Here is a 19,953-nt window from a genome sequence, read left to right on the forward strand (position 1 = left end):
TTGGCCCCTGTTGCTGACAGAAAGCCTCTAAAAGCCTCGAAATTTACTGAGTGATAGCGGTAATAGAGGCATCTTTTGTAACGCACAACAAGCCCCTTTCAAATATACCTGAGTTGGGCCCAGAGCCTGTAATCCTAGCACTCTGGGAGGCCAAGGCAGGCTGAGATCGAGATCGTTTGAGCTCAGGAGTTCTAGATCAGCCTGAGCAAGAGTGAGACCCCGTCTCTACCAAAAATAGAAAAACTTAGCTGGGCATGGTGGCACATGCCTGTAGTCCCAGCTACTCGGTAGGCTGAGGCAGGAGGACAGCTTGAGCCCAGGAGTTTGAGGTTGCTGTGAGCTAGGCTGACCCCATGGCACTTTAGCTGGGGCAACAGAGTAAGACTCTGTCTCAAAAAAATATATATATATATATATATATGCCTGAGTTGATGCTAATAAAGTGACACATTGAGCACAGACAGATTCAGGATATGGCTTGTTGTCAGAGGAACCAACCATGTGATTAGGGGGTTCAGTCCTACACCCAGACTTCTGGGGAGTAGAGAGGGGCTAGTGATTAAGTGCAATCACCAATGACCAATGATTTAATCAATCACGTTTGCAAAATGGAACTTCCACAAAAAGCCATAAGCCACAGGGTTCAAAGGACATGGTTCAGAGAGCTTCTGGGTCAGCAAACACATCCACGTGCCAGGAGGCACACCCCAACCCTCCAGGACCCTTCTGAACCTCACCCTACGCACCTCTTCATCTGGCTCTTCACTTTGTATCTTTTATAATAAACCAGTGACAGTAAAGTGTCTGAGTTCCCTGAGTCACTCTAGCAAATAATTGAACTCCAGGAAGGGTGTGGGAACTCCCTAAATTTATAGCCAGGTGTTCACACATACAGTGAAAACCGGAGACTTGTGACAGGTGTCTGAAAAGGGGGCAGTCTTGTAGGACAGAGCCCTTAACCTGGAGGATCTCTGCTTATGGCCTGTTTTAGAACTAAACAGAGCTGTAGGACACCCAGTTGGTGCCAGAGAGTTGGTGAATTTGTTGGTGGGGGGCTAACACTGCCCCTCACCCCCACGCACAAGTGTGTCAGAAGTGTCATGAGTGAAAACAGCTCAGAATAGGGACTTCTCCAGCTGGTTTGCTGGTTTGCAAGAACCTAATAGTATAAGAAGACTGTCCAGAGACTTCCACCACCAATAAGTGAAAATACACCACGAGAACGTAAGGAAGGATTCAAAGACTTCTGGGGGAAAATTTTGAAACAATAATTTGAGGTATTTGTCAAAGACAGACCTAAGTTGAGCTGCCTCAGTCACCCTTGACAAAGAAGCCACCAAATACAGCAGTCTACTGGTTTGCTCCACTGAGAAGCCAGAAATGGTAAGAATCCCTATCAAAAGATCTCGCTCTCCTCTGTTTCTCTCTTCTCTCTCTTTCTGTCTTATTTTTATAGTATTCCTTTCCCTTTCCTTACTGTCAATGTTAAAATACAATAAACATAACCTAAAATCAAGAATATATTTTTAAAAGAAACTTCTAGAACAGAGCTTCTCAGGTTTTACCATGCATACAAACCAGATCTCATTCAAATGGGGGTTCTGGTTCAGCAGACCTAGAGTGGGGGCTGAGGTCCTGCATTTCTATCCGGCTCCAGGTCATGCTGATATGAATGTTGGTAATTGTGCCTACTTTATGAGATTTTCTCTTTTGATGGCTAAACAAAATAATCCATATAAAACACTTCATAAAGTGCCTAACAAACAGATATGGTTATTACATGCTAGCTACTAGCTATCATTACTTATGTCAGGGGTCCCCAACCTTTTTGGCACCAGGGTCTGGTTTCATGGAAGACAATTTTTTCATAGATGAGGGGCTGAATGGTTTCAGGATGATTCAAGCGCATTACATTTATTGTGCAGTCAAACCTCTCTGCTAATGAGAATCTGTGTTTGTAGCTGCTCCCCAGCACTAGCATCACCGCCTCAGCTCCACCTCAGATCATCAGGCATTAGATTCTCCTAAGGACTGCACAACTGAGCTCCCTCCCATGGGCAGCTTATAGTAGGGTTCGAGCTCCTATGAGGATGTAATGGTGCCGCCGATCTGACAGGAGGTGGAACTCGGGCAGTGATGCGGGTGATGGGGAGCAGCTGTAAATACAGATGAAGCTTTGCTCACTGGCCCACCACTCACCTCCTGCTGTATGGCCGGGTGCCTAACAGACCACAGATTGGTACTGGTCCACGGCCCAAGGGTTGGGGACCACACACTTGTGTATTTGACTCAATGTCTATTTGGCAATAATGACGTAAGAAAGTGGCTTAAACGTGTAAGACCTTCAATTTCGGAGTAGGCACCGGCACAGTGGAAAAGAATACCACAAGCAGGTGAGGAGAAAAAGAAGCAACGGAAGGAACCTACCTTCTACCTTGCAGTCAAAAGCATCCCCTGCTTCATCTCCAGGGGCCTTGGAGTTAGATTTTTGAAGATCCTCTTGAGCACTCTCAATGCTATTATAAACCCATTGTATGGAATCTTGCTGGAAATGAGGAGGAAAAGAGACCTCAGAGGTATTAGCACTTCCTAAAATGCATGTCTGTTTCACAAACCTGCTTCAGAAGGAGAGTTGACCATCTTATTTATTCCTCTAGTTCGTGTAAAAATAATAAAATTTGAAAGAGAGGGAAAATCAACATCAGAAATGAATAGAAAGTTGATGACAATTATATTGTTTAACAAACTGATTTTTTTAAGCTTAAATTTTTATTTTCCAAAGATATGTTTTATGGAAATTTTACCTTCCAAAGTTATGTTTTTAAAATAGGATATAGTTCCCAAATGTCTTAATAAATGCTTCAATTACATGTTAAAACATATGTTAGATGGACAGTTTTCTGATGAATCAATTATATATAATTGTACGAACCATTTAAATTGTTCTCCTAACAGTCACATTTATTTTAATGCACTTAATGTTTTTTTCAATCAAAAGAACATGAAAATGGAAAAACACCTTTTGTATCACTGGGTTCTCAAGTCATGTAACTATCTTTTAGTTCTTCCATGTCATAAATCATATTATATTTCAATTAAAACTACAGTTCTAGTCTTACATATAGAAACAAGAGATATGAAATGGCTATCAAATTAATGCTTTAAGGGTAGTATTGCTTTAAGGTTCATACATTTTTTTTCTAGATAAGATGATAAATCAAATTGAACTGCATTATTGAAGCATGATATAATATGTATCACCCATTTTTTTCTTGCACCAGTTCTACAATTGTGTTTAATTTATTACATTGTTGTAAATCATTAAACTCCTAGTTAATATTTGATCATTTAAATACATCTTTGTGCTCTGTTGAGGCTGTCAATGAACCACAGCCCCTGGTATCCCACAATGACCCTGGGCTTGGCCAGGTACAAGCACAACCTCAGTAGAGGGTTTATGGAGTATAATGTTCCCTCTTGAAATGCAGACACTAGGCAGAAAGGAAAATCCTGCTGTGGGCTGGGAAGGAAGACCACGAAGAGGGCCTCTGGAGGCTGACCTGCCACGTGGAGCCTGAGGCCATGGGGTTGGGGGTGTGGCTCCCGGTCAGCTTCCCGCAGTATGCAGCTACCTCAGTAACCGCACAGGAACCACCCCTAGCAGGTCCACGGAATCCAGAGAAATAATCAATCACGGTTGTTTTAAATCACTACGTTTTGGAGTGGTCTGTTTTATGGCCATGGATACCTGAGAAAGCATTTTACTCCGTGGATGATTCTGTCCACTTATTGTTTTTCTTAATCATTTCCCTGATCAATACCTGTCCAAGAGGACAGGCAGGGAAAATAAAAAGGAATGGAATTCAAATCACTTTGTGTACTTATTAAAATTCTGATAGAAGGGCAAAGATTTGATGATTTCAGTAGAGTCTTTGTAAAAACTCATTCAATATACAATTCAACAAATATTTATCAAGTTGCTACCAACAAGAGTAACCTATGAGTCTGTGTGTAACTTCCAATTTCCTATGCTACTTCTGACCTTATTAGGAAGCAAAATTGATCAGCTAATTTTTATGTAGGTTCAGGATTTTGCAGGACATCAGCCCTAGCCTATGAGAAAATGGCCATTTATGTTCCCAGTTTGCACATGAAGTCATATCTTCAAATCCAGAAAAGATATTTCAATTTGCATGACAGAAAAAATACAAGGCTCCTCCTTTAAAGTTCCATCTGCATCTTAGTTGATTAAATTGAGAGAATTTTCTCTTATACTTCAGTACTCACTTTTTCTTCATGAGATAAAAGCTTTGCTTATGAATTAGGATCCTAATTTTATTTTTCTGTGGCACTTGTGGATCAAAGGATAGTTCTTAAAAATTTTAAATAATGGCAAGTACATTTTGGTATTTTCTTATAAGAGCTAAATCCAGTTACCTAAATAAATCTATCCAGAAGTCAATCACAAACCCTATAAAACCCACAGTTTTTACTTTTTCACAGAAGTCTTATAGTAAACAGCATAAGTATTTATAATTAATATATATAGAGAGAGACACAGACACACATTATGTATTCTATGTATATAGAATATAATCATTATATAATTAATGTAATCATATAATATAATATAATCATATATATATAATCATTATATATTCTAAAGCAATTACAGGCTCAAAAAAACAGTTCAAATCTTTGGATTTTAATTCAATAAATTTGTATCTCAATGAAAATAAAAATACCCCAGGGCACTTTTTAAACAGATGATAATAACTGCAATAATAAAATGTAGCCACTTAAACACAATCAGTTATAATGAACTACGGAGATAAAACGATCATTATGAGACTTAACGGTGCCATGTTTAAATTCAAACCTACAATTGGAAACCACAAACACCTCTGGCACCGTCCCATACTGTCCTCTAGGTCTTCCATGCAAGTGTTTAAGCGGATCCACATGAGCTGAACCACAGCTTACCTTCATCGGCCGCCTGTACTTCCTGCAGGCTGTAACGTGGGCAATGACACTGGCGTGTGTCTCTTTGCTGACATTGATTCCATTTACTTTGATGATACACTGTCCAGGGTGAAGGCCGGCTGCTGCGGCCACAGTTCCTTTAAATACAAATGGGAAAAGTACCAAAACTAACTTCAGCAATAAGATTCATTTTTATAACATATGCAATAAAGGAAGCAATTTTAAAATACAATAAGGATCTAGCTAGGTTGATCTTGATAAACTTGGTTCTGATAGCAATGCCCTCTCAACATTTTTCTACTTTTTAACTTGCCATTCAAATGGTGATTAATAGAATATTTCTTACCTCCTTAATAATTAATTTGAAAGAATATGGCAAAGTGACCTTTATAATGCTAATCAGTTATTTTCCCTTGCAAATATCTACTCAATCGAATTTTCTAAATATACATATATAATGGTAAAATGAGAAGACTAGAAACATATGCCTTATTTACCTTACTTTACAAAACCTCTAAATATTCCAATGGTATTCACCTTTGTTTTTTAAAATGCCAACAATTTAATAGACATACTAAAAAGACATTTTTAATAAAAAAAATCAAGTCAATTAGCAACTATCAGTGGACTGAATTTTCTAAGAAAAATAGGAGTTCAGGATATGTACAACGGGTCAAGAACTGGAGAATTTGTAAAGAACAGAATTAATCAGATAATGTCAACTGCTTACTAATTTTGTTTGCATAAACATGGATTTAAATATGGAAGTAACATACTCTAACCAGTGAGTTAAGATTTCTCAGAACCTTCCAATTACTTTACTTGACAGTCTAATCAAATCAATATTAAAGTATCATTAATAAATACAATTCAGCCTTTTATAGTTTTCTTTGTAGAGATCTTTCAACTCGTAGTCAAACTTATTCCCAGGTAATTTTTTTGTAGCTATTGTAAGTGGGACTGGCTTCTTGATTTCTTCCTCAGCTAGATCTTTATTGGTATATAGAAATGCTACTGATTTTTGCATGTTGATTTTGCATTCTGCAACTTTACTGAATTAATTTATCAAATCTATGAGGTTTTTGGTGGAGTCTTTAGGTTTTTCTAGATATAAGATCATATCATCAGCAAACAGGTATAATTTGACTTCCTCTTTTCCAATTTGGATGCCTTTTATCTTGCCTGATTGCTCTTGCTGGGACTTCCGGTACTATGTTGAAGGAGTGGTGGAAGTTGGGCATCCTTGTCTTGTTCCAATTCTTAGGGAAAATGCTTCCAACTTTTCCCCATTTAGTACTGTGGTTACCAATCCCCAGGCCACAGTCTGCTAGGGACATGGCAGCAGAGCTCTGCCACCTCCCACCCCTATGTGTGGAAAAATTATCTTCCATGAAACCTGTCCTGGGTGTCAAAAAGTTTGGGGACTTTTAGTATGATGTTAGCTGTGGGTTTGTGGTATATGACCTTTATTATTTTGAGGTATTTTCCTTCTATGCCTAGCTTGTTGAGGGTTTTTGTCATGAAATGATGCTGAATTCTATCAAACGCTTCTTCTGTGTCTATTGAGATGATGATCATATGGTTTTTGTCCTTGATTCTATTTATGTGATGAATCACATCTATTGATTTGCATATGTTGAACTATCCTTGCATCTGTGATATAAAGCCCACTCGATGATGGCATATTATCTTTTTCATGTGCTGTTGGATTTGGCTTACTAGTATTTAGTTAAAGATCTTTGTATCTATGTTCTTCAGGGATATTAGTCTGTAGTTTTCCTTTTTTGTTGTGTCCTTGTTTGGTTTGGGTATCAGGTTGATACTGGCTTTATAGCATGAGTTAGGGAGAATTCCATCTTCCTCAATTTTTTGGAACAGTTTCAGGAAGGATTAGTATTAGTTCTTTCTATATCTGGTAGAACATTTTGGTAGACATGAATAGAAGCTTTTCAAAAGAAGACAACAAATAATGGCCAATAAGTATATGAAAAAAATGATCATTGCTAATCATCAGAGAAATGCAAATTAAAACCACAATGAGATATCATATTATACCCATCAGAATGTCTATTAAAAAGACAAAAAAATAACAGATGTTGGCAAGCATGTGGAGAAAAGGGAAGTCTTATACACTGTTGGTGGAAATGTAAATCAGTGCAACCTCTATGGAAAACAGTATAGAGACTTCTCAAACTAAAAACAGAACTACCATTCAATCCAGTGATCCCCCCTACTGGGTATTCAACCAAAGAAAAAGATATCAATATATCAAAAAGGTACCTGCACTCATATGTCTATCACAGCACTATTCACATAGCAAAGCCATGGAATCAACCTAAATGTCCATCAGCAGAAGAACAGATAAAGAAAATGTGGCATGTTTATACAATGGAATACTATTCAGACATAAAAAAAAGAATGAAATCATGTCTTCTGCAGCAAGGTGGATGGAACTAAAGGCCATTATCTTAAGTGAAACAAGCCAGGCACAGAAAATAAAATATCACATGTTCTTACTCATAAGTAAGTGCTAAAAAATATGTATGTACGAACATAGTGAAATGAAAGACAGTGGAAACTCAGAAGGGTGAAGGTGAGAATGGGGTGGACGATAAAAAATTAGTTAATGTGCACAATGTATTAATATGTTATCTGAGTGATGGATACCCTAAAAGCCATGACTTGACCACCACACAATCTATACATACAACAAAATTGCACATGCACCCCATTAATCGGTACAAATAAAAAAAGCAAAGTAAGCATGCTTTCTTCAATAAATAAATATAATCCACATAAATAATACAAATAATTGTAAAATTTATAAATGTTAGATGAGACTTTGTGAGCAATTTCTCTCATTAAGGAATTATTAAATATCTTTAAGAAAATAATTGATATTTCAGAACATATCTTTCCATTCTTTAGTAGTCCTCACTAAAATTCGCTCCCAGAAATATTAAGTGGTTTTCTGCATTGAATTGAGTCTTGGGGATGGAGGGGGAAGGAGGTACACTTCCAGCAGAGAGACCAGCCTGAGGAAAGGCCTTGCTTCAGAAAGCACCTGGCCACTGCGAGCATACAAGCCACGCTGCGGTGTGCGCTTGGAGTGAGGGGCTGCAAGAGACAGGACTGGAGAGCCGAGCAGAGCTGAACCGTGAAGTCCTGCAGTGATGTCCTAGTGGTCTGAACCTTAGCACCTACAGATGACTCTGAGGGCTTCATGCCTGAGAGTCTGCATTTGTCTGTGAGGCAGGAAAAAGGAAGTTCCTACCAAGGAAAGCAATTTTGAGGAGAAAAAAAGAACTGATGGAGAACACATAAAAAAACTGCTGAGCAGTAATATGGGTGCAGACACATCAGTGACTCGGAAGACACTAATCCCATAACTGTGATCGTTTCTTCCAGCTACAGCAAAGAAAGAGCAGAGAAGGCGGTTAGGCTGATCCGAGGCTGGCATGCAGGGCCTGGCTGCAGCTGGGGAGTTGGAGTGAGGGGACCCTGAGGATGCTGGCCAGAGTGACTGCAGTGGCCCACCACAGGAATAGGCTGGCTGGAATATGCCATTATACCTCATGGCATAATTACGGTGCAGAAAGAAACCACAGCATAACCTCTTTTCATTTAATACCTATCTGAAAGTGAGCACGTGAGCATTTCTGTCTTTTACTCTTCCGAAGCCAAAAGCACCAGAAACCAGACTTAGGCCAACCTTATCACTAAGCTCCAAAGGTAGAATCTTGCTCTTTACATGATACTGTAATAGCGGAAGAGGGCTTCCAGTTACTTTATAGCACCATTAATGTGAATTATTCCTTTTTTGGCTTAGCAAAAATGAAAAAGATATTTGATGTCTCAATATTCCATTCCAGTTCTATATTTAATGAGTTACTGGGAAGGTTTTACATGTCTATCAACCTGTATGGTTTAGAAATCTGAGCAAAATGAAAGATTTTGGAATAGATTCTTTTTTTTATCATACACATAATAATAAAAGCAATGTTATAATCTCATAAAGGTCTAGCTTTATGAGATTAGTGTGTTCCTAATTAATGTGATTCTGATGGGAATGCCCTCTCAAAATTTTCCTGTCAAGTGTTTGGATGACTATATTAAGAGGCTTTACATTTCTCAAAAATATAAAGCATATACGCCCCTTGTTAGTTAAACACATGCTTTGTATGCTTATAGTGACACTGCTTGCTACAGCAGCAAATTATTTATCATGTTTAGCAATGTGGGATCTAGTAGTTATTTCCTTCAATCATTACTAGTGTCAGTATAAGCTGATTTGCCTATCAAACAAAAAGAGGGTAGTGGTTCACGTCTGTAACCCCAGCACTTTAGGAGGCCAAGGTAGGAGGATTGCTTAAGGCCAGAAGTTTGAGACCAGCATGGGTAATATACTGTGTTTCCCCAAAAATAAGACCTACCCATAAAATAATCCCTAGCAGGATTTCTTAGCATTTACCCAATAGAAGTCCTACCCCAAAAGTAAGACCTAGTGATGAGTGTGGCTACGCAGCGCATCTGCACAACCCATGTATTTCGTCACAGAGCAGTAAAGAAGACGAGCAGCCCTTCTCGTCTGCCCCATAGTGACAGCTACTATCCCAGAGGTGACCAGAAAGGTGCAGGCAGTCCCACCAACAAGATCGGCTCCCCCTGTCAGGTCCCGGCCATTCTGTGTGTGCTGCAAACTGAGACTCTCAGGGAAAAATAACACATCCCCTGAAAATAAGCCCTAGGGTGTCTTCTTGAGAAAAAATAAATATAAGACTCTATCTTATTTTCAGGGAAACACAGTAGTGAGACCCTGTATGTACGAAAAATAAAAAGAGAAATTAGCTGGCTGTGGTGGCTCACACTCATAGTTCCAGCTACTTAGAAGGCTGAAGCAGGTAGACTGCTTGAGCCCAGGAGTTTGAGATTATAGTAAGGTATGATCAGGCCATTGTACTTGAGCCTGGGTGACAGAACAAGATCTTGTCCCTAAAAAAAGTAAGTAAATAAATGTTAAAAAATAAAAACAAAATAAAAAAGAGAATAAAATATAAACACAACTTTTTAGTCACTAAAATAATTTAATTTAAAATGTATTTTATGGTGAGATTTAATCATAGTTTACAGCAGTACTTGAAGGAATTATATAGCAACAGGCTATAAAGTCCACAGATCATTCTTAAACCTGAAAATCCACATCTCTGGATTATTGACAAAAATTGCAATTATTTGCAATCAAGAAAAATACAAACAGACATCTTTGAAATCATTATATGCTTTGGGTAAACTGAAACATGTAGAAAAGTGAGATTGAGGCATCACTCTTGTATCAATTTTTTAACAATGATAAATATGCCTTAGAATGTTTAAGAGCTTTAAAAAAATATTGTTTACAGAATGTACTACCAACAAGTTAACACAGTGAAAATATGACTAATGAGAAAATTGAGAACAACATGATTATGCGTGTTTTAAATACATCCATCCCTGTGCTAGAAGGAACAGCCAAAACATGCTGGAACGCTGTTTACCCTACAAGCTGGATTTCTTACCTCTTCCTACAGCATGCACGACTGAAGGGCCAAATCCTCGGATCTGGAATCCAAGTCCATCAGCTGAATCTGGGATTTTCACTGTCCTAAAATCAACCAGAAAATAAGGTAAGATGAATTTTCAAATCCACAATTGGTTAAAACAATAGTTTTCTACACTTCGATGCATCCTCTCAATAACTAGATACTGAGGGTCCACCATGTGAGAGACACTGGGCTAGATACCTTTAGGGACAAACAGGGTCCCTACCCTCCCAGAGGCACAGAGCGGGCAGCAAGGCAGAGCCTCTAAACTGAACACAGCCGTTCCCAGCACATCCTGCAAAAGGAACAGGCTATGGGGTCAGAGAACCCTGGCTTTGAGTCTTCATTTGGTCACTTCATAGTGGGCTAACTTGGAAAAGTTCCTTAACTTCTCTGATGCAGAAAGTTGCACAGAAACTCCACAGAAAGAAGGAGCTGTTAAAACTCATTTTGCAGAGCATTAGTGGGGATTACAAGAGACGCCGTTGGTAAATTGCCCTGCACCATGCTATCAGCTATGTAGGTACTTAATAACATGGAAGATTCTCTCATTAGTTTGATGTTACAACAAAGAAATGAGTGCCTTGTGAAATTTCTTTATGAAAGTTAATATAAAAGAAACACGGAGTTAATATATTTCTAGCTGTTGGGAACTTCATCAAAGAAGAACAAAAACGAACGAGTTTTAAAGAGCAGATCTGTCAATCACTACATCAAAATAATTTAAGAAGATGATTAACTTTGGTATTTATGCAGTGAAATTTAAAAAGAATAATAGATCAGAAGGTAAACCAGAGTAAAAGAAGAAATATTTCCAATGAACCTACATAAAAAAAAGAAGATGAAGAAGGGATGGGCAACTTGAGTGAGCTGTTATGGCAAACCAGCAAGGAGTGTCCAATTTGACACTAATAAATAAGATACTTCACCGAAGGAAGCCAGAAATCAGATAGCAACAATGAAAGGCAGAGAGCGCAAGATGGGACAGAACATCATAACAATAAAAATGAGTATAATAAATCTCAGTAGAGAGTCAAAACAAACGAAATGCAATGCAATAAATTTTTATGAATAGCACTGATGCCCAAGAAACAAAAGTGTTTCCCAAAAGGTTAATTAATCATGAAATAAATGCCAGCTGCACTTCAAGGGCACGCTAGTTGGAGTCTGAGGACAGATGCAGCAGGACCTTCCTGTGGCTTCTGAAACAGCTGTAGGAGACCCTTGGAGCACGATGGTGGGCCTAGAACACTCGAGAACACCACGGACTGCACTTAGGCCTGAACGCAGAGGCTGCCTTCAAACCTCAAATACAGCCTAGGCAGGAATTTGGGGCTAGAAATAGAAACTGTCTGTTCTAGGGAAACTCGAAAGTATTGTTGTAAATTAGGTGATACATTATGAAGTGATTTGTATATATGTGGATAGATGTCATAGAATTAACTTACACTTTACCCTTAATTAAACACCTTCTGGTGTATGAGTTGAATCCATTTCCTTTGAATAGCACATAATTAACAACAGTGCCTGTCAAAGATACACTTGACAATGAAAGATGACTAAGAAAAAAAGAAGGGAATAAATACATATTCTGGTGATTGTAAAACAAAAACAGAGGCAGTTCATGCTCTTATATATTACCAATGGGAGTTCACTTTTGCTTAAATAACTTAGAGCTTTCAGGTCACAGTGATTACTGCTGTTTTGGATTACGAGTAATTCATAGTGGTCTCTCAACTCTTTCTGAGCTAGGTTTTCCTATCCTTCTAATATTGCTATGGAAGGTTGACCCAACTCTAATCTTCAAGAGGATTACTATTTTTTCTTAACAAAAACTGTACAAAATATCATGAGATGCATTTTGGTCAACATGTCATAACTCCCCTAACAAAATGGTCTTTGGAGAGCATGCTTACCTGGTGGGAGCACTATATTGTTTATTAAAGGAAGAATTAAATGTATACAAGAGGAAAGCTCTATTTCCTACAGAAAATAAATGTACTAAATGATTTGCTACAAAGCTTTTTAAAAATCCTTTGATGTTATCAAATACAAAACATAGCTAGAATCAAAAGAAAATTCTTTTGTATTTATCCCTCACATGTGTGCCTTTTTCCCTCAAAACAGGATACTACTTAAATTTCAAAAAGCTATTGTAAGAAAACACGAGTGATTTATAGGACTCATACATTAGAATAAGGACATTAAGGAAATGTTATAAATTTCAAAAAAATTAAAAGGAAAAAATAAGTATGCCATCTTTAAAGAAATTTTTAAATACAATGCAAAATATGCTCTGATGTAATAAAGATACAATGAAACAAAATGAAATGAGAAAACAGATAAGAGTATCATATATAACGTCACTAGAATACTTACTATGTGCTGACATTAAAGTTCTTTACAAACCTAAATTTATTTAATGTTTTTCGTAGCTCCATGTGATAGGCACTCTGATCCCCATTTTATGAATGAGGATGTTGAGGTAACACTCTCAGCTAGCAAATGGCAGAAGAGAGGCTTGAACCTGGAATCTAGGATTCTAGACAGAGTGCAACAAACACTGAAGGAAGATGCAAAATACACAGATTCCAATACACTCTGCTCATATAATTCTAGGACTGAGGATTTGAAGTTGATGGCCCCAGTATCTTCCAATTGTTGAAACATCTATGATCACATGGACCGGTATTTGTAGATTAAATCAGGGTACCCTAGGGACAGCCTAAGGATTGCTTTGGCATGCTACTCTCTTATTCCTTTCAAATGCCCTCAAAGCATCAGGAGGTAGGCAACTAGGGTGGCCTTATCCTAGGCTGGGTGGGATTAAGGGGGAGGAATAACCATAATTAGATCTAGAGGGAAGACAGTGTTACAGTTCTCTGCTGCCCTCTAGCCCAGTCTTCCTAAATCAGTAACTTCAATGAGTCACACTGTTTCAGACCACTTGGTAAGTTGTTAGTAGAAGCTAAAGCACTTTTCATATAATTTATTTCTATTAACCAACTGATTAAACAACCATGGTAAATCTGATAAGGAAATACTAGACCATTGATGGAAATGATTTGCAGAAGAAAAGCCAATATCTTGCAAATATATCCATAATATGTTGTTAATAGAAAAAAAGAATGACCACAAAGCAGTGTATAAAGCATGGTCCCACTTTGTGGCTATATGATTATGTATATGTATATCAATACTTTAAAAAATCAATTAACACTGATTTTCAAAAAAACGTAATAACAATGGTTATTTATGGGTGATATAAGAAAAACATCTTCCCTTACAAAACTCTGTACTAAGTTTTCTATGTTAAACATGAATTTTTTCTAATTACAGGTACATGACAGATACAACTTTTAAAAAGAAATGGACATATTGCTAAGTACATGCAAGCATGGAGTGTCTTTCAGTCTTGATTCTGTCTCATACGAGCATTTAATTGTAAATGGTGTCTAATCAACTAATATCGTGTTTCCCCGAAAATAAGACCTACCCATAAAATAAGCCCCAGCAGGTTTTCTAAGCATTTGTGCAATAGAAGCCCTACCCTGAAAATAAGACCTAGTGATGGGCGTGGCTACTCAGCTTATCTGCACACCCCATGCATTTCGTGGCGGAGCGGTAAAGATGAGCAGCGCTTCTCATCTGCCCCATCGTGACAGCTACTATCCCAGAGGTGACCGGAAAAGTGCGGCAGCCCCACCAACAAGGTCAGCTCCCCCTGTCAGGTCCCAGCCATCCTGTGCGTGCTGCAAGCTGAGGCTTTGAGGGGAAAGTGTCCTCAGTGAAGTGAGGAGCAGGACGCTCAGCTTTAGGCATTGTGTGTCCCCAGGGGAAAGAAGGAAAGCTGTGGCTGCCATTTTACTCAGCACTCTCTCACCCCCCACAACCACCAGGGGATAGGGGAAAAGCTTGAGCAAGCAGGCTCCTCCTGAGCCCAGAGAGGTCATGTCTGCTCCACTGTGTAGACTGGATCCAGTGCTTGGGTAAATGTAGATTGTTGTACCATACTTAAAAAAAATAACACATCCCCTGAAAATAAGCCCTAGGGTGTCTTCTTGAGGAAAAATAAATATAAGACCCTGCCTTATTTTCGTGGAAACACGGTAATAGCGCCAGAAATTCTTGTAGTTGAGTGTGGAGAATGCAGTTCTGTATTTTCAAGTGTTCAACTAGTTTTCTTCACTCACAGTCAAACTCAACCCAAATAGATCAGGAAAATTTAAGCAGCAAAGAAAAAGCATTATTTCTACTGAAACGATCTGATCCGATTAACAAGCACTCTATCATCATAAGCCATATGGTTTTCCCCCATCATCTAAAGACGAATATTAGTGGTGCTGGTGAAGAACAACTGTTCCAAGCAACAAGATGCTCAATTCTAACCACTTAGTTAACTTGTCTATTTTACTCGTCTACGTATAATTTTTTTAAAACCCCACATAAATCATGCAACTTACTCCCTTGGCTTTGTGCTCACAAGGACTCTTAGAGGTTTTCTGCTGTTTAAGCATGATTTCAGGAAGCAATCCACTTCATTAAAAGGTCTCATAAAAACCAGGTCACCATTAATAGCAAAAATCTTTTTCCCAACTTCCATGCCAGCCATCTAAGAGAGAGATTACAAAAATAATTCAAATAATATTCTAATAAGGAATCTAGTTTTTCAGAAAATTAGGATCTGAAAAGTTTTTGGAGCTTATAGATTTTGACATGTCAACACATCTGCACTGTTTTTATACAAACTCATAAAACAGCCGTGGATGAGATAACGCAGTTACCATTCTCTTTGGCCTAGTTTTAAATCCGATCACATAGCTTTACTGAAATTCCGCATGCCTCCTTGACTTAACATTGTATTCCTGCTGTAACCGTTTTCTTCTACTGTATTTCAAAGTTCTTTTTCTTGTTTCATCCCTTTAATTATAGTCAATTTTTTTTCTGTGTTTTTCTGTTTCCAGGTTAATTTTTTTTTCTGTGTTTTCCATCTATATCAAATTAACTCAGTTTCAACCTCTGTACATACATTGATGATACCCAAATTATGCTTCTCTAGCCTGACACAGCAGGAGTGTCTCCAGTGTGTTGGGGGAGGGGGGTGCCTGGGATCCAAAAAGAGAGCTCCGACTAGCTCAGAGGAGTCAATAATGTAAGATGCCAAAAGGAAGACGAGGAAGACATTATGCCTCCATGCCACTGGGGCACTCTTTTAAAGCAGTTCTGCTGCCTATAAACTGTTTAAAGCAGTTCTGCTGCCTACCTGTTGCTTAGGTTGCCAGCTAAATGCTGAAAACCTGGGAGAGTGTGATTCATCAGTGGCATAGTCAGATGAAGCTGTACCCTAAGAACACGCTCTGAAAACGCCTAGGAGAGACATTTCCTTCTCATACACAATTACTAAAAACTAGTCATTTGTTGGCCAGGTCCACTAACAGAGTATGAGTTGACCAGAGTTATTTTGTTTGAAATTAGTGTGCTATACATACGGGCTTTTGTCTTGTAGACATCTGTGTTTTGGTAACAGACAGACACCTTAGGCATCAGCAGATACATGATGGGTAACAGTTTGCTACTAACTTTAAACAGATTCCCAGTTAAATGCCATGCTTAATTAGTGCTCACATTCGTTATTAAAGATGTAAATATTGAGAAGTTTGCTTGAGGATTAAGTATCCCACAAGCCAGGCAGCAAGGTGCTGTACTTGGGATGCAGCACTGGAAAGCAGGCTCCATTTTGTCTGTTTTGTTCATTGCTGTATTCCCAGAGTCCAGAACACTGCCTAGCATGTGGTTGATACTAAATAAATATTTCTGGATGAAGGAGTGCGTTGCATGATGAGGCAATTCCTTTATTTAAAAGGCTGGTGAAGTGAGAGAATGCCAACCAGCATTAATCCAATGAGAAAATAAATCAAAGCATGTGCTGCACTGATGGGCGTTATATCCATATAAAAGACAGTCAAAGGTGATAGGAATATAGAAGGTGCACGCCTTGACTGAAAGGAAGAACCATGTGACATGCACAAAGCAATCCTACCCGATGCTGCCCCACAGGGTTCCAGGTGGGAATCTGCGATTTAGAGAAGCTCCAGGGACAAAGAATGAGCCGCTCGGCCTCCTGGGGGGCAAGGAGTTCAGAGCTGTAGATCTAGAACACCACCATCCCACTGCTCCAATTACCCTTTATTGCCCCGACCTGGGCTCAGCTGCAACAAATCCCAAGGGCAATTGGCAGGGCCTCCGAGTAGATTATCCAGAAACATTATCTTCAATAAAGATAATTTCAAGGCTGATTACCTTTAAAGGCTGATTTCAATTTGTTCAGAATTTTTATACTTGTATGTCATTTGTCAAAAAAGTTAAATAAAAATGCTAATTTACATTACCTCTGCATTAGACCCCTTTTCTACCAACTTTATTATTGGAACTTTATTTTTGTCTTCTAGCCCAAAGCCATAGCTGCCTTCATTAGATTTAATCTGAAATGCAAAATATTAACAATATTGGTAATGCAACCATGAAAAAGTTACAAATCAAACAGCATGAAGTAATACGCATAGCCATCAAACATGTTTGCCCAATCTTCTACTAATGCCTAATCACGAAGAAAACTTATCTGTCACGTTAATAAACTTACCAATAATGATTTGGCTATAAGATTTTCTACAACCTTTAAATCATGTTTCATAAGTCGATGTTTCATATTTGATCCTTCCATTTCCTCATCCGAAAAAAAACGGAAAAGTAGAGGTTCATCTTTGAATTCACTTTTTTCAAGGACTACAGAAGCAGAGAGATTAAAATTGTTTCAATTAATCCAAAAGTCAAACTCATTTTCCATACTACGGACATTTGGTAAATTAATACCTGGCCCCATGACTTTTTATATTCCCAGGAAAAGTGACATTCACAAGTATCCCTGGGATTTTCTTTCTACAATTCAAGCCAATGTTTTCTTTAAATTACTATTACCCAAAGGATTTTGAATTTTTTAAATAAATAGTATTTTTTCAATGCTAAACTTTTTGTACTTAACCAAGCCTATCACTTTCCAGATTAATATTCAAATTTAATAAAATAAAAGATTATAATGTTTCCAAAAATGCACATAACCCAAAACATATAAGCCTATGGTGTTTTCAACTTGTAGTAAACATTTTAAGCATGTTTTTAATATCCTGCACAATTATGGGAAAATTCAGACGGGTTATGTGTTGCCTTTCTGTGTGTGAGCAATTCCCATTGTGGTCACTTTTGTTCCAACACTTCGAACCAGAAATATGCCCTCTGGGTGAAATGTGATTTTAGTTCCCACGAATTCCTAGTTCTTTTCAAAGCAATATTCTCAAATAACCTCAATTCAGGAAAGGTCTGTTTTTCCCCTTTATCTGAATGTTAATACTTTTCCCCAAAGCCCCTAAGATTCCTGGCATGCACAAGGTTTATGTTTTGCTAGTCTTTTTGAAAAATAAGGCCAAATACTGATAGGAAGAATTTGTATTCCGTGAGATCCTGACAGCTGTCAAAATACTTCAAAAGAGAAATCTTCTCTATTTCTTATTTATCTGTCCTTAGCACCTTCAAGTGTACTTGTTGGGACAGATTGATTCATTGAGTCGCCAACTTAAGGGAAGACAGTGGTCCCAGGGTGCAGTGGAAACAGTTAGGCTTTGTGATGAGACAGGCCTGAGTTGAAATTCCAGGTCTGGAACCGATTCTGGGTAGGTATTGAGAAAGTGACTTAAACCCTCTGAACTTCAGTTTCCTCATCTGTAAAATGGGGGCGATTAAATCTCCTTCATAACGTTGTGTAAAATGAAGTGATAAATATAAATAACTGAGCATATAGTAAGCAATCAAAAAGGCCAACTATTTTATTTCATTGTTTTTACAGAGTTCCAACAAATAACTGTTGACTAGACAGACGGATGTATTGATCTTTGGATGGAAGACTGGCTGGCAACATAAACAAATGAAATTATGAACCACAAATTAAAAAGCAACAGAAGCCATAGCTGACAATAGAGATGATAATATCTTTTAGGTTGAGTTAATGATATAAGCAGTCCCAAATGAACTCATGGCAAGACCCAGATAGTCTTGATGGTTCATCTCTAAATGACCTCACTGGAGCACTAACTGGTCCAATGTCCTACGAAGAACCAAAACAATGAAATACATCTGTAAGCTTCCAGGGTAAAATATCCCTACCATGGTGCATAAATCCATTGTCACAGAGTCCGGTGCCAAATATCATTGCCTCCTCTCTGGTGCGGCAATCCCCCTGTTAGCCAAAAAAGCGCTGGGTGAGTTAATCGGCAACCAAAAGCTTTGCTGCATTTCTGCTGCATGTGACATTCCTAGCACTACATTCTGACAAAGACTTTCATATTTTACAGCATGCATTGCTTTATACGACAAGACGCATCTAATTGTTAAAAACATTCAATTAATTAGAAAAATATTTTCTTTGGATATTAAATAAAAAACAAAGATTTAATATCTCTTGAGCAAAAACATATTTTAATAAACACAAAAATACATAAGTAACAAAAACGTATTGCTGCTATAAATGATGCCTTTGTGTTATTTCTTAGATCTTGTATCCCAATCACGCAACAGGGAAATATCTTATAAATTGACAACACACTAAATAAAGGTAAAAAGAAATCATTGTGTATGATCTTGGCCACTAACTCTTCTTTTCCACCAAAATGGCCTTGTCCTTTAAAGGCTCCTAAAGAAACCTATTAATCTCCGATGACTTATAATACCTTTAGGGTAAATCGGCTGAGCTAGCATCTTGCTGAAAACATAATCAGACCATGTAAAATGAGCTGAAACCAACAAAATAATCCAAAACTACCTTTATTTTGGTCTTTATTTAGAAAACATCTATTTTATTCCTATAAGTATGGATCCATGTGTATGAACATTTATGTATTTATGTGTGTGTATATATAACTTTAGAGTTGTATTTTGACAGTTTAAGAAGCTTATTTTTTTCTAGTCCTGTCTTATAGCACTTGGGTACTCAAATCTCTTCTCTCTTCTCTCCGGCTTCTATTCCATTTCTATTGTCAACACCCTAACTTGGTATTTCTTCATCTCTCTTCCAAATTACTATAATTTTTTCTGGACTCTCTCTAACATGTGCTGTTATAGAATTAAACTTTCTTGCACAGAAATTCCATGTTTTAAACAGACTGTTCCTTTAACAGCCTAACATATCATAATTCTCTGTTGCACTTTCAAGACTTCCCATACCTTGGTTTTATTCTACCTCTCCAGCTTCACTCTCCAAAGCTCAATAATTACACTTTTTGCTCCACCTGGCCTCTGTACTTTCTGTGCTCATTTTCAAACTTGCTTTCACTCATGTCATTGT

The 19,953-nt window shown here is 37.9% G+C and overlaps 1 protein-coding gene across 2 annotated transcripts in view; it reads right to left on the reverse strand.

Moving 5' to 3' along the window:
• PREX2 (phosphatidylinositol-3,4,5-trisphosphate dependent Rac exchange factor 2) overlaps positions 1 to 19,953 on the reverse strand; it is a 273,273-nt gene that overhangs the window by 124,660 nt on the left and 128,660 nt on the right. For both annotated transcript variants that reach the window (XM_076005243.1, XM_012739905.3), the window contains 7 exons: positions 18,777 to 18,849; positions 17,203 to 17,345; positions 16,952 to 17,044; positions 15,026 to 15,174; positions 10,539 to 10,624; positions 4,984 to 5,120; positions 2,428 to 2,545 (listed from right to left, as the gene is read on the reverse strand). In XM_076005243.1, the coding sequence (XP_075861358.1) occupies positions 2,428 to 2,545; positions 4,984 to 5,120; positions 10,539 to 10,624; positions 15,026 to 15,174; positions 16,952 to 17,044; positions 17,203 to 17,345; positions 18,777 to 18,849 (799 nt within the window). The remainder of the gene's footprint in view (positions 1 to 2,427; positions 2,546 to 4,983; positions 5,121 to 10,538; positions 10,625 to 15,025; positions 15,175 to 16,951; positions 17,045 to 17,202; positions 17,346 to 18,776; positions 18,850 to 19,953) is intronic.

The sequence above is a fragment of the Microcebus murinus genome, chromosome 7 (assembly GCF_040939455.1).
Source record: "Microcebus murinus isolate Inina chromosome 7, M.murinus_Inina_mat1.0, whole genome shotgun sequence".
Lineage (NCBI taxonomy): Eukaryota > Metazoa > Chordata > Mammalia > Primates > Cheirogaleidae > Microcebus > Microcebus murinus.